Genomic DNA, 14,850 nt, shown 5'->3' on the forward strand with positions numbered 1-14,850 from the left:
CTAAGAATGCTCCTTAGACTAGTCTTCAAATATTAAATCTCTCAGGAAAGGTTTTTAAGATGAAACTTAGAATTTAAATAATCAATGCCTAAAGTGTTAATTTTCTAAGGGACTGATTGAGAAAACACCAATATGCTTATTTCTTTGGGTGTGAAATTAATAAAGAAATCTCTCAGCACTTAGTCAAAGCCACTATCGAGTCTGTGATATGCCCACAATATATTAAAAAAAGGAAAACTATATCAATAAATAAAGGGAAGAAAGAAAGCGCACATCTTTAAAAAAAGAATATTCATTTTAAATAATAATTTAAAGTGAAATTATGCACAAATATTAACTGGATCATATACACATTCCCCTGCTTTACTGATTTCTCAAAAAGCAAGTTAGAAGTTTTCACTGTGATAGATTCAGAAGTAAGGACCATTTAGAAAATATGTTCATAGAAGAAATTAAATTTAGTAATATTATTGAAATAAGGAAGGAAATATACTCTATCAGTTACTTCACCTTGACTGGTTTAGGGAAAAAAAGTGTGTGGAGGGATAAACTTTATTCTACACATTACTAAGGGTATTATATCGAAAAATAGTACAAAATGACAGTTTTACGATTAGAAATCATGTTCTTCACTAAAATGAACAAGGTTCTCTAGTTTCACTCTTTTTCAAAAGAAAGTATTCACTTAAAAAACCTGGGAATTGGCATAAAATAACCTCTTATCACAAAGTAGCCCAAACTAAGCAGGCACCAGCTTAAGGCTGAAACAAACTGGGCATTCTTCTTCTCACCACCTGCGCCTGGCCTGGCCCAGGGTGACATGCAGGGGCTTGGAGCCCACTATACGACCATTCATCTCATCTACTGCTTTGGTAGCTTCGTCAAAAGAGGAGAAGCAGACGACACCAAACCCTTTGCCCTGCCCCACTTCCACCATCACTTTGGCCCGGCTAATTGATCCAAAGGGAGAAAATTCCTCCTTCAGTTTTTCATCATCGATGGTCTCATCCAGATTCTTAATATAGACGGGCACCCCTGGAGGACGACTTTTTTCTTTTAATCTCAGCCGCTCAAATCTTCGCCTTAACTCAGCCAGACGTTCAATTTTCTTCTGTGCTCGCCCCACGTAGAGGACTTTCCCATCGATGGACTTGCCATGCAGGTCTAACACAGCCTTCTGAGCAGCCTCGTGTGTCTCGTATCTCACAAAGCCAAAGCCTTTAGATTTCCCACTGGCATCTCTTATCACCTTAACGCTCTCCGTGGGCCCATACTCACTGAAAATTTCCTTCAGTTTGTCGTCATCCACATCATCGCCAAAGTTTTTAACGAAAACATTGGTGAAAGTTGCTCTATCCCTAGTTCTAACTTCAGCCGCCCGCTCTTCGGGAAATTTGAATCGGCCAACATAGACCTGGCGGTTGTTGAGCCGCACCCCGTTCATGTGCCAGATGGCCCGATTGGCAGCGGCCAGGCTGTCAAAGTGCACATAGGCATAACCCTTAGAGCCATTGTCATCGCACACGACTTTGCAGGATAGAATGTTACCAAAAGCGGAAAATAAGTAAAACAGGGCCCTATTGTCTATGGATTTGTCCAGGTTTTTGATGAATATGTTTCCCACGCCAGACTTTCTTAAGCGGTCATCTGGCTGAGACCACATCAGGCGGAATGGTTTGCCGTTGATCAAATCAAAATTCATGGTGTTAAGGGCCCACTCAGCATCCGCAGGAAAGCGGAAGTTAACATAGCCATAGCCCAGGGGGCTGCGGGTCACCGGGTCACGGCAGATTCGGGTGAAGCGCAGAGGGCCAGCGGGCCTGAACTTTTTATATAACATGTCCTCGGTGACATCTGGGTCCAAGTCACCCACGTACAGGGCAGCCTTGAGGTACTTCTTTTTCTTGCCAGCAGGATTAGGCTCCCCACTCCCCATTTCTCTGAGCACAGGGAGGAGGCTCTCTTGAGAGAGAAAAAAAAAGCTGCTTTCTCTAAGCTATGGGCCAAGCAGCTGTTCACAAACAGCAAAAAGCCAAGGCGAAGGAAGCTAAAAGCAGACTCAGAATCACTGTTGAGGCTGAGAAAATGAAGTTCAGAAACAGCTGGTCAGCAGGCTCAGAACACACGCACCAGACAAAAAAAAAAAAAAAAGCACCCCAATAACGAATCTGTTCTCCCTACCGGGGGTGGGGGGGGGCGGGGGGCTTATCATTTCCACCCATTCAGATTTAAAATCAGTTTCCAAAGCCAGTCGTAGGAAAGAAATTTCCCTTTCCCCGTGAAACTGTAAGAAATCATCAAGCAGCTGGCTGGCTCCCCACATTTAGCTTGGCCGACAGAGGCCTCACGGCCCGTTTTCCGCATAAATATAGGCCTCAAGCTAGTGTTGGCTTAAAATGGTATCAACAGGGGCAGGGGCCGAGCGTGTATTCCTCCGCCGGCCGCCTGACCGCTCTCCGGCGGGCTCGCGGCTCACTAAGGCCGCTGCACACACTCAGCGTCAGCGAAAAGGGCAGACTGGACACTTGGTGCGCTGCGGCCGGCAGACAGGCTGCAGGCGGCGGATCGCACAGAGAGACAGACAGACAGACACACGCGCGGGGGACCGGAGACCGCCCAGATACCCAAGATGCCCACTGGGTACGGACCGAGTGACGCGCGGTGATTTCGGCAGCCCGAGACTCGCGGCGGGTCCGGAGGGACTGACTGGCAGACGCGCACTGGGTCAGCTCAGACGCGAGGCGGTTCCGGACAGATGCGGGGCGGAGTCAGGAGAGAAGGGCAGATGCGCGGCGGGCGGGCAGAGCGCCGACCGATGGACAGCGATTGCTCCCCGTAGGACAGACCGACCCAGGGACTAAAAAGCCTGTAGCTGTGGTAGGGCGGGGCGCAAGGAAACCCGGAACCGTGCTAAGTAACTTCCCGCTTGCTCTGTGCCAAGATGTTAAAAAAAAAAAGAAAGAAAGAAAGAAAGAAAGAAAGAAGATGAAAATGGTTTCTAGATTTTTTTTCTTCTTTCTGAAATTGTATTTATTATTTTAAAACATTATCTTTAGGCTGCTGACCCCCAAATCACAGAAGGTGACGACCTAAGCTGAAAGAACTCTCATAAGTTGTGGTTGTTTTCAACCAATTTCCTAAATCATTTCTGCTTCGAAAATAGCATATAGGATGCATACTCTCCTGAGTGCATTGGAAAGTCAGTCAACAGCTGTACGGGACTCCCAGTCCGGTGTTAAATGATCACAGGGTCAAATAAAACGCAGGGCCATGTTGTGGTTGGCCTTTATTCTTACTCCATTAAAGTGCAACATAATGGGAGCATTATCCCCAGGTAGTAGGCAGTGTTTTTCATTGCTCCAGTAATACTAAGGCTTTAATGATTGGAGAGCCATAAAATGGCTTTTAGTGGTACTTAGTGCCACAAAACGTTGAAGATGTGCTGCCTCCGTAGTCACAAATTACAAAATCTTACTTAAAGAGACAAAAGCTGCAGAATCAATGCAAAATGTGTAATGAATGTTCTCGGATGAAATAAACACGTAAAGATATAGGCACTTTACACAGTTAATTCCTAATTTTAACATGAGTTGTCAACTTTAAAGCATTGTAAGGAACAATGCTGTAAGGTTAGACACAAAGGGGAGGTATCCCAAGAAGACCTCTCTTTAAAGTTTGTGAGGAACTGTTTTGGAGAAGAATGTGACCGTGTCTTCGGAAAATCTTCAGTGTTTTTAACACACAAGTCAACCAGCCCCTTCCACGAGCCCTCCCCTCAAAAAGAAAATCCAGACAAACATGTAACAGTAGGGTGGGAAAGATCCTGGCCCCCCCCCAAAAAAATTGGAGAGAAGGACATTGCCCAAAGGGTGTTGTCTTAAGAGGAAATTCTTAGAATAACAGGCTAAATTCATGTGCATGTATTGCTTCATTTTCTACATTTTCTATTAGATGGTATCATTGACTAAAGAGGACAATTTACCCTTATTATTTACTCAAATATTTAGTGATTTTTCTTTACTGAGCCATTTGTTCTTGCTTTCTAGGGTTCCTGCTTAGCCAAGACATGGAAACTATGTGAGAAAAGGCAAATACAAGCAAAGAAGTATATAGACTAATAAAAACTGGTCTTAAAATATGACCACAGCGACTAACATGTAGAAACACTTGCAAACACCTGCTTAGTTTATTGTATTTTGAACGTAACTTTTATAAACATCGTTCCTCACAAACTTAATTAACAATGGACTAGAAATTTTGTTTTTATCTTTATCATTTAAAACTATTAGTTTACTGAAAATGCTATATTAAAATAACAACATAAATCCAAGAGAATAATTCCCACAATATTATCACTGAATCAAATCAATATTTTATTTATGTAACCACTTAAATATTGTCCATATTCCAACTCATTTATGCATATTTGCTCCAAGATTATAGGTGGAATTGGGTTGTTAAAAATAATTATTTCAAAATAGCTTCCTCTCTATACTTACCAGCCATTTTGGGGTCATTGTAGTATAAACATTCTAAACTATATTTCCCTTTTTATCAGACCAAAAGTCAGAAATTTAGAACTGCTGTGAAATAAATTTTAGTAGAGTTGCCTCTGCTAAGTAGAAGTGTATGGAAAAAAAAGAAAAGCATTTCCATCTATACTTTGTTTAATCATTTTAATATTTAGATTGAGAAGTGGCTCTGGAATAAAAATCAGATGTAGAACATTTCTCTGTCATTTTTATGATATATTAAAGGCAAGTTTATAGTCTATGTAAATCTGAATCATATCTGAAATCCATTAGAAAATCCCCACCCAGATTCCTAAGGCAGTTGGTTGAAGCATATCAGAGTCTGTCTAAATCTGAGAAACATTTTGTAAGAGGAAAGAATCGTGGACAACTGGCATTCTAAGTGCAGCCCACCACACGTTGTTATTTACAGTAGACGGTAATGTGTTAGCATGATGGGAAGAAGAGGAGAGTAGGAAATTTACGGTTTTCAGCCTTGTCTTAACAGTCACTTGAGTCTGTTTCCAATTAAAAGTCTCAGCTGTGCAAGTTGCTGGGACTTCACAATGAAAGAAAATTTGCTGCTCTCTTGAACGAAGTCTGGGATGGCTGAACAAAATATTATAAAGTAAAAACTTTATTACCTAGAAATTGGCTCATTTTTTTTTAGATAAAGAGAGACAAATTCCAAAAAAAAAAAAAAAAAAAAAAGGGAATTTGTCAGTGAGAATGCAGTATAAGCAGACATTTCTCCAGTAAGTCTTGGAGCCAATAGCAATTTTTTTCCCACTATTTGCAAAAGTTTTATCCCAATGCCGTGAGTACTTATGCTCTGGATGATAATCCTGAAGGCACTTTGATAAGATTTATTATCAAAGAAAGATTAAACTGCGTTTATTAGAATGTGCTTACTGAAGTGAGTAAGGGATCAAAACTGGGAAAATTTCAAAAGAGTTTACAGTGCAACTGGATTTGTGCTAAACTGCTAATAAACTAGCATATCTAATTCTTTAATATTTAACCAAAATTTCAGTATTTTTAAATGATAAAACTATAGTTTAGCTATTTATTCAAGACTGTAGCTATAGTTCATACATTTATAACCCTAGGTGGTTTGTTGGAAATTAAGATTTTTTTTTATAAAATTTTAACACTTTTTTCTTTTTTCATTTGTCTCATTAACTAAATGTCTGTTGAATTAAAAGGTCATGCATTCAACTCTGAAGAAATCTGACTAGTAAAACATGTAAAATAATATAACAACTTTATATACATTTAGGTTTAGTTAGGTGTCTCCTCAGGGAGCTCTTTTTTTTTTATTGAAGTATATTCAATTTACAATGTTGTGTTACTTTCTGGTGTACAGCATAGTGATTCACTTATACATATATATGTTCCTTTTCATATTGTTTTTCATTATAGGCCATTATAGTGTATTGAATATAGTTCCCTGTGCTGTACAGTAAGATCTTGTTGTTTACCTATTTTATATACAGTAGTTAGTATCTACAAATCCCGAATTCCCAGTTTATCCCTCCCCACCCACTTTCCCCACTGGTAACCATAAGTTTGCTTTCTATGTCTGTGAGTCTGCCTCTGTTTTATAAATAAGTTCATTTGTGTCCTTTTATTTTTAGATTCCAGTATAAGTGATATCATATGGTATTTTTCTCTTTCGAGCTTACTTCACTTAGTATGATAATCTCCAGGTCCATCCATGTTGCTGTAAATAGCAGTATTTCATTATTTTTATGGCTGAGTAGTATTCCATTGTATAAATATACCACAGCTTCTTTATCCAGTCATCTGTCAATGGACAATTTAGGTTGCTTCCATGTCTTGGCTATTGTAAATAGTGCTGCTATGAATATTGGGGTGCATGTGTCTTTTTGAATTAAAGTTTCCTCCAGATATATTCCCAGAGTGGGATTGGATCATATGGTTAGTCTGGAATGTAGTTTGGTGTAGCCATTATGGAAAACAGTATGGAGATTCCTTAAAAAAGTAAAAATAGACTTAGGGTGCTCTTTTTAATTAGATCCTATTAGTTTAAAATGAATCCATGGAATACTACAGTGTAAATGTATACAATTGCTATGCATTCAGAATCCAGTCTATTTAGAGTTTTATATAGTATATGATGTAGACTCAAAGTGTTTTCTCTTATGATGCATTAAAATAGGATAGGAGTATCACCCCCTTAGCAGATAGTCTCAGACAAATCTCTCCTTACTAGGGCTTAGGCCTCGTTTACTGAACATATGTCTCATCCCGGGAAAATACGCACATGCACACACGCACACACCACATTCTTTGATTAAAAATCCTGAGTTATATTTGTTTCACTGGATGTAGAACAAGAAATAAAATCGTAATTGTTTGAAAGTATAAACTGTCTGCTTTATTTTTATTTTCATTTTTTTATTTGTGGGAAAATACACATCAAATTTACCATCTTAATGATTTTTTAAGTGTGCAATTCAGTGGCTTTAAGTACATTCACATTGTTGTGCAACCAATATCACTATTTCCAGAACTTTCTTCATCTTACCAAATGGAGACTCTGTAGCCGTTAATCCATGCTTTTAGATGATATAAAACATATTAAGTCATTTCTTTATTGTTGGGCATTAAAGCTGCTTGCATTTTGTTGTCACAAAAGAGTGCTATAATAAAAGTCTTTATCTGCATATTTTTGTATATTATTGCTCTTATTTCTATTTAACTGGATTATCAGAAGTGGGAATTGCATACTTAAACGGTATGTGTATTTTTAAATGCTAATATATACTGTCAGACTTATGTCAAAAATACTGAAGCAATTTACTTATTTTACCAACAACATGAAAATTTAGAGGAAATGGCCAATTCCTAGCAAAATAAGAATGACCAAATTTGATTCAAAGAAAAAGTGGAAGAACAATTACCATAGAACAGATTAGAGAATGATTACACTTAGACTATTTAAAAAAAAAAAAAAGGCAGAGGTGATTTTATAGCTGAGTACAATTACGTAATCTTTAAGAAAATACATGATAGGGCCAATGTTATTCAAACTATTCCCAACCATAAAAAGCTCTCTAATTCACGTTTATAAAATTATCTCTGAGAGAGAATTCTCATTAGCCTCGCTCATGTTTTCAAACTGGAATAAAGTTATAGATTACTGGTAGAACTTGGATGTATACTGTCTCAGTTGTGTGTATATGTGGGTGTGGGAGTAGGCATGTTGCAGGAATAGGGTTAAACACTATACAATAAAGATTTAGAAGGGGCTGTGTGGTGGGAAGATAATTAAAGACTTCTGGTCTAGAATGTCAAAACAAAATGAAACATATGCCAGATACTGACCATCATATCTTGCATTTTTTTTCCCTTTCCTTCTGGACAATCTGTTCAGAAATGTAAAATATGAAGAACAGTTCATCACAGATAAGGAAAATTAAACATTTAAATAAACAGATGATTGAGAAAAGTTCTCTACTTGTCTTTCCTAAGATGAAAGTTCAAATATAAAACAATACATTGTTGTTTAATCCATATCAATGGGAGGCTCATAGAGTTTCTTTCTCTTAAAACATTGCACGTCCCCAGATTCCTATCTTGTGGCCATAGGCACACTAAGTACTCAGATAATCCCTGGGAAAGCTGTTGGGACTCCTCTTGTATATTTCTTTTTCACTTTTTTTTAATGAAATGCACTTTTTCTTTAACAAAAAAGAAAGGCAAGATTCTTTGGGCACGGTATATTAAATGATTAAGTCATTTAAAGGTTTCAGTAATTATCCAGAATTCTCTAAGTTTGAGAATACAAATATACATAGACATAAATTGTGATAAGAATTTAAATATGGTCTCAGTTATTGTCCTAAAGAAAAAGAATTAGTGTAAAAACCTTCTTCAGGCCCTAAGTTCAGGTTTCTCAGCCTGTGATATACATTTATGACACTTTCCACTTTAAGCTCCATTAGTTAAGTTACTCTCAATTTTCCTCTGTCCTCACACCCTTTCTTGCTTCTTTGCTCTCTCAATGAGTTTATACCTTCCTGTATATTTCTTGTTCATCCATATTAATTCTCATAATAAGGAACAGAAACTGTATGACCATTTTGTTCTGAAATCAATCATTATCTTCATGCTTTGATACAAAAAGCAGAGTTAAATTAAGTGGACATTAGATTTACAAGGTGAAATACCTACATTTTCCAGTTTTTTTTAAATTCCTTAGTACTTTAATTCCTTAGTACTTCCCCTTTGCCACGATTTCAGATACACTCTTAAAGTTAAAAGTCTTTCATTATGGAATTTTCTTTCCATATCTTCCTTTTTATGGGAGGAGGTGGCATAACAGAAATATTAATACCTTTTATAAAAAAGTTATGATTGCTTCTACCATGATTTTATTAAAATTATGCATTTAATTCCTTACTTTGTCTTTTAAAATGAATTCCTGTGCAATATCAGAGAGCCAAAATAACAAGACTAGCATCCGACTGCAAGTTTTTAGACTTGCAGAAACTCCAAGGTTTAAAGTAAACTGATTCATCTGATCTGGAGAGAAGATACATATTTTAATTACTTTGGTTTTCCTCAATAAAGAGTCATCAGTAATGCTTACTTCTGGATTAATAGTGTAATCAGAATAATTATTCATTGACTTGGAGCAATACCTAAGCTCTAGCACATTACTGTTAGAAATACAGTCCTCTTTTGAACATTGAAATTTAGCAAGAAAGGATAAACCCACCACAAAATTTCAAAAGATATAAAGGGTCCTGGGATTGTTACTGTTAACTAAAGAATCCTGCTTGTGACTCTAATTAGTCTCTCTTATTTCTTTGTGTAATATATTTAAGTCTTAATACTAGACTTTGGCTACTGAAATATTCTTGAAACTGATTTACTACTAAGACTAAAAATCACTCAATAATGAGGGGACATTTCTCTTGGTTAATTTATTTACCTATTTGTGGCTCCAATAATATTGAAATGACCTTTAGAATGTCTGGATACATTATTCATCAATTTAAGTGAGCTCTCTGTTTCAATTTGACTGCCAGGCATTTTGTGTTTGCTTCAGTTCTCCACCTTCCCCACCCACCAAGACATTTATTTTCCTTCACATAACAGTTTCAAGAAGTTATCCAATTTTCAGGACATTTGATATATGATGGTATCCAGATACATTTTAAGGGCTATTTGTGGTTTAGCCATTTACTTAAATAAAATGCATTTTTGGAGGGTCCAGACACTTTGGCACTGGGGATAGAATGTTGAACAAGATATACATGGTCCCTGCTGTACATAATAGTTCTTACACTCTAGAGTGGGGAATATCATAGACAAATAAAAATAAATGAAATTAATTAATTTCAATTTGTGGCAAGATTCATATAGGAAATTTTAACTGTGTGTGGTGACAGCAGTTAATAATGGAGCGCAGACTAGCACAGACTATCTAAAAATAAAAGGGTCCTTAAACATTTTCAAATAAACAACTATTTTACAAACTTATAAAATATATAAATAAAATTGATGTTGATAGATGTAATGAGAAATTATTACACTGAATGAGGTCTGTAGTTCCCAGATAATAAGTCATTTCAGCATCCCAGAATAGCAGCTGAGTGAGAAAGGATGTGATCATATTGAAAACAATATATGTTTAGAACTGATTATGTTCATAGTATAGTTTACTAGCTTTGGAAAATAGAGGTCAGGCATCAAATATGTTACCTCTATTAGACTTTTCCAAGATCTGAGTTATTGGAAGGGTTGCAGAGAAGGCAAAAGAATATAATAATTATATGAATAATTGCTACAAGGAAATAGCAATAAAAATGTTTAAAATTACTTTATGATGTTTACTTATTCATATTCATAGATGCTCTTTTTGAAAAATTTTTCTATGTATTTTTGTAGGATCCCTCCATCTCTTCCCTCCATTTCTCTCTCCCTCTCCCTCATTTTGTTGGCCATGCTAGAGAGGTGACTCCAGATTTAGGACATAAAGATAAAGGTGCTAAATATGTTTCTTTGCATTACTGACTTATCACATCTACTCTAATTGTAAGTGCTGTACAATTATTGAATTTAGAAAGGTAACTGGAGATGTAAAAACCAAAAAGCAAAACAAAACCAAGACATAAAAAAGAAACCTCTGGAATAAAAGAACATTCACTTTTGAGCTTGTTTCTACTTAGGCAGCCTCAGAAAGTTCTAAAAAGAAAATAACATGTAGCATTTCCTTGCTCTTTTTCCATTTCTTTACATTTATTAGCTCCTTCTTCATTCTGCTTTTAAAAAAACCTTCTTCAAAGCCTGGCTTAATTAAATTCTTTCAAGAGAGCCTACTCCATTTTTTTGCCTATTTAAATATCCTCCTTCTCCTATTTTAACTATCTTCCAATCTGTTTACCTTTTGACCATGTCCTTTCTTATATATCCACTACTTATTTTGGGTCCTTTGATTTCTTTTCTGGATGAAGTATAAGATCCTGGGGAATGGCTTTTACATTTTATACTGAAAAATATCACTTTTCTCTCCTTGCTCATTTGAATTGAATTGAAATGACCTAGATTGGATTGAATTGAAAAGATTTATGTAGGATCAACACATATTTAGGGTGTGTGCCCTCTTGGAGCCAGGAGAGACAAGACTAATTAGTCGTGCCACTGAGCCTGGACCTGGTTTCATCATACTTGTAAGCAAAGTGCTACAGGCAGCTACTACTAATCATTAGACTTGGAAGGCAAGATACAGCCTTTTTGGGATGTCAGGTACTTTGAGTGTGTTATTAATTATTTCTTTCTTTAGCGTAGAATTAAAAATAGCTATAATTTTAAAGAAGTTATAATTTCCAATTTTTGCCACAGTACTGTTATGAAGCAGGAAGAATAGCCACCCTCTTCTGACCCAAACGAAAGTTTGAGGACTGATATAATACAAAGATTAAAGATCATTGTAAAGCCTGAATGTATATTCATCTTGAAGAAACATTATTCTCAACTGAATATTTTTTAAAATTATTTTTTAATGGAGGTACTGGGGATTGAACCCAGGACCCCATGCATGCTAAGCACGTGCTCTACCACTGAGCTATTACTCTTCTCCCTAACTCTGAGTATTTTAACTTCATCTATGTATTTTTTTTAATTCTATGTGTGTTAATTTCATTTAGTACACCTTAATAAAGGTGTAAGGTTAATTTTTGAGGACTGACAGAGGAAGGAAGACAAACCAGCGGTATAACACAACTTCTAGTCTAAGGGACACGTACCTCTTTGGTTGAAAATACAATGGTAACACTTTTTTTCCTTTCTGTAAAGAAAACATACACCCACTTTTTTTGTGTAATAACAGGATGTGGGTAGATTAATATTAATGGAAACTCATGTCTGAAAAATTTAAAACTAAATCATTTTGCTTCTATTTTTATCAACTCATACAATGTTTTCCAACATGGAATTGTATTCCAAAGTTGGCGTCTAGTAAACCAATATTTTGTGTGCTTTTAAGGAAGTAGGGAAAGTTGGTTTTAGTGTCTAACTATGAATTATACTGTCCCACTATCACAAATGAAATCAGGCATTTCCCCAAGACTTATCTGTGTTGCTCCCATGACACTCAGGGACTCAACAAAAACAAGAATCTTTCCACTTTGTTGCCTTGACAATCAATATATCATGGCATGAGATAGCAGCTAGTTATCGTTATGAACTTAAAAAAAAATTAATAGACTTTATTTTTAGAGCACTTCTTTTAGACTCACAGAAAAATTGAGTGGAAAATGCAGAGTACCTACATACACTCTAGCTCACTCCAAACACAGCCTCCCACCATGAATATACTTCACCAGTGGGTACACTTGTAGCAATTGATGTACCACCATTGACACATATTATCAACCAAAGTCCATAACTTACATTAGGGGGTCACCCTTGGTGGTGTACGTTCCATGGGTCTCTACCATTACAATCTCATACAAAATAGTCTCATTGTCCTAAAAATCCTGTGTGCTTTGCCTATATATCCTGTCCTCTTCCCTAGACCCTGACAATCACTGGTCTTTTTATTGTCTCCATACTTTTGCCTTTACCAGAATGTCATATAGACAGACTCATACAGTATTTAGCCTTTTCAGATAGTCTCCTTTTACTTCCTAATATATATTTAAGGTTCTTCCTTGTCTTTTCATGTCTTGAAAGCTCATTTCTTTTATAGTGCTGACAATAATATTTCATTGTCTTGATGTACCACAGTTTATTTCTCCAACTACCTACTAAAGGACATCTTGGTTGTTCCAAGTTTAAAAAAATATAAATAAAGTCAATATAAATAGCTGAGTCCAGGTTTTTGTGTGGATGTAATTTTTCACTTCATTTGGACATATATCAGAGTGTGATTGCTGGATTCTATGCTAGGAATGTGTTTCATTTTGTAGGAAACTGTCGAATGGTCTTCCACAATTCCTTTACCATTTTGCATTCTCATCAGCAATGAAGGTTCCTGTTGCTCCGCATTCTCGTCAGCATTTTTTATTGTCTGTGTTTTGGATTTTTCACCAATCTAATAAGTATATAGTGGTATCTCATTATTATTTTAATTTGCAATTCCCGAGTAACATATTATATTGAGCATCTTTTAATGCATACTTGCCATCTGTATGTCATCTTTGGTGGGGTGTCTGTTCAGATATTTTGCCCACTTTTTTCTTAATTTTTTTATTGTGGAAAATATACTTAATATGAGAGCTATTCTCTTAAGAAACTTTTAAGTTTACAGTAAATTATTATTGACTATAGATATGATGTTATACAGTAGATCTCTAGAGCTTACTCATCTTTCTTGACTGAAATTTATATACCTGCTGATAAGTAACTCCCCACTTCCCTCTCTCCCTGGCCCCTGGAAATCATTATTTGACTCCTTAATTCTATGAATTGAAATATTTTTAGATAATTCCTAAAAGTGGAATCATGCACTATTTGTCTTTCCAACTTTCTGAGATTGGCTTATTGCACTTACCATAATGTTCTCAAGTTTCATTCATGTTATCACATATTGCGAATTTCCTTCTTTTTCTTAATGACTGAATAATATTCCATTGATGGCATATACTATATTTTCTTTATCTACTCATCTGTTGATGGACTAGGTTTTTATACATATTGGCTATTGTGAATAGTACTGCAGTGAACATTGGAGTGCTATCTCTTCCAGATAGGAGAAAATATTTGCAAACCATATATCTGATAAGGGGTTAATCTCCAAAATATATAAAGAACTCCTACAACTGAATAGTAAAAACAAAACAAAACTAATGATGTGATTTTAAAATGTGCAAAGGACTTGAATAGATATTTCTCCAAAGAAGACATACAAATGGCTAAAAGATATACAAAAAAATGATCAAAACTGCTAATCTTTAGGGAAATGCAGATCAAAACCAAAATCAAAACCTCACACTTGTCAGGATGGCTATTGTCCAAAAAACAAAACACAAATGTTGGCAAGAATGTGGAGGAACTGGAACATTTACATACTTTTGGTGGGAATGGAAAATGTAAAACAGTATGGAGATTCCTCAAAAAATTAAAAATAGAACTACCATATGATCCAGAAATTTCACTTCTGGGTATTTATCCAAAATAATTGAAAAAATTTTTTCCATTTTAACTGGGCTGTTGATATTTTCAAATTACTGAATTTTAAGAATTCTTTGTATATTTGGGATAATAGTCCTTTACCATTTACATCTTTAACAAATATTTGTTCCCATTCTGTGGCTTGTCTTATTCTTTACACAGTGTCTTTTATAGAGAAGACTTTAAAAATTTTTTAATGAATTCCGACTTAATCATTATTTTCTTAAAAGAATCGTATCTTTGTCATTGCCAAATTTAAGATTATCTAGATTTTCTCCTACATTATCTCTAGGAGTTTTATAGTTTTGCACTTTCCATTCATGTCTATGATCCATTATAAATTAATTTTTATGAAATGTATAAATTCTGTATCTAGCATCATTTGTTGAAAAGACTATCTTTGTCTGTGCTCTTCTGTCAAAGATCAGTTGATTGTATCTGTCTGGGTCCATTTCTGAGCTCTTTATTCTGTTCCATAGATCTATTTGTCTAATTTTTTTTGCCAGTAGGACACTGTCTTGACTACTACAGCTAACGTAAGTCTTGAAGTTGGGATAGTGTCAGTCCTCTGACTTTGTTCATCTCCTTCAATATTATACTGGCAATACTGGGTCTTTTGCTTCTCCATATAAACTTTAGAATCTGTTTGTCTATATCCACAAAGTAACTTGCTGAAATTTTTATTGGGATT

At 35.7% G+C, this 14,850-nt stretch overlaps 1 protein-coding gene across 1 annotated transcript; it reads right to left on the reverse strand.

Annotated features, from left to right (window-relative positions):
• Positions 1-668: 668 nt before the first annotated feature.
• PABPC5 (poly(A) binding protein cytoplasmic 5) lies at positions 669-2,863 on the reverse strand. The gene is made up of 2 exons (XM_031446358.2): positions 2,649-2,863; positions 669-2,077 (listed from the first exon to the last, which is right to left on the reverse strand). The coding sequence occupies exon 2, from the start codon at positions 1,934-1,936 to the stop codon at positions 788-790; it is 1,149 nt and encodes a 382-aa protein (XP_031302218.1). The 5' UTR covers positions 1,937-2,077; positions 2,649-2,863; the 3' UTR covers positions 669-787.
• Positions 2,864-14,850: the final 11,987 nt, after the last annotated feature.

The sequence above is a fragment of the Camelus dromedarius genome, chromosome X (genome assembly GCF_036321535.1).
Source record: "Camelus dromedarius isolate mCamDro1 chromosome X, mCamDro1.pat, whole genome shotgun sequence".
Lineage (NCBI taxonomy): Eukaryota > Metazoa > Chordata > Mammalia > Artiodactyla > Camelidae > Camelus > Camelus dromedarius.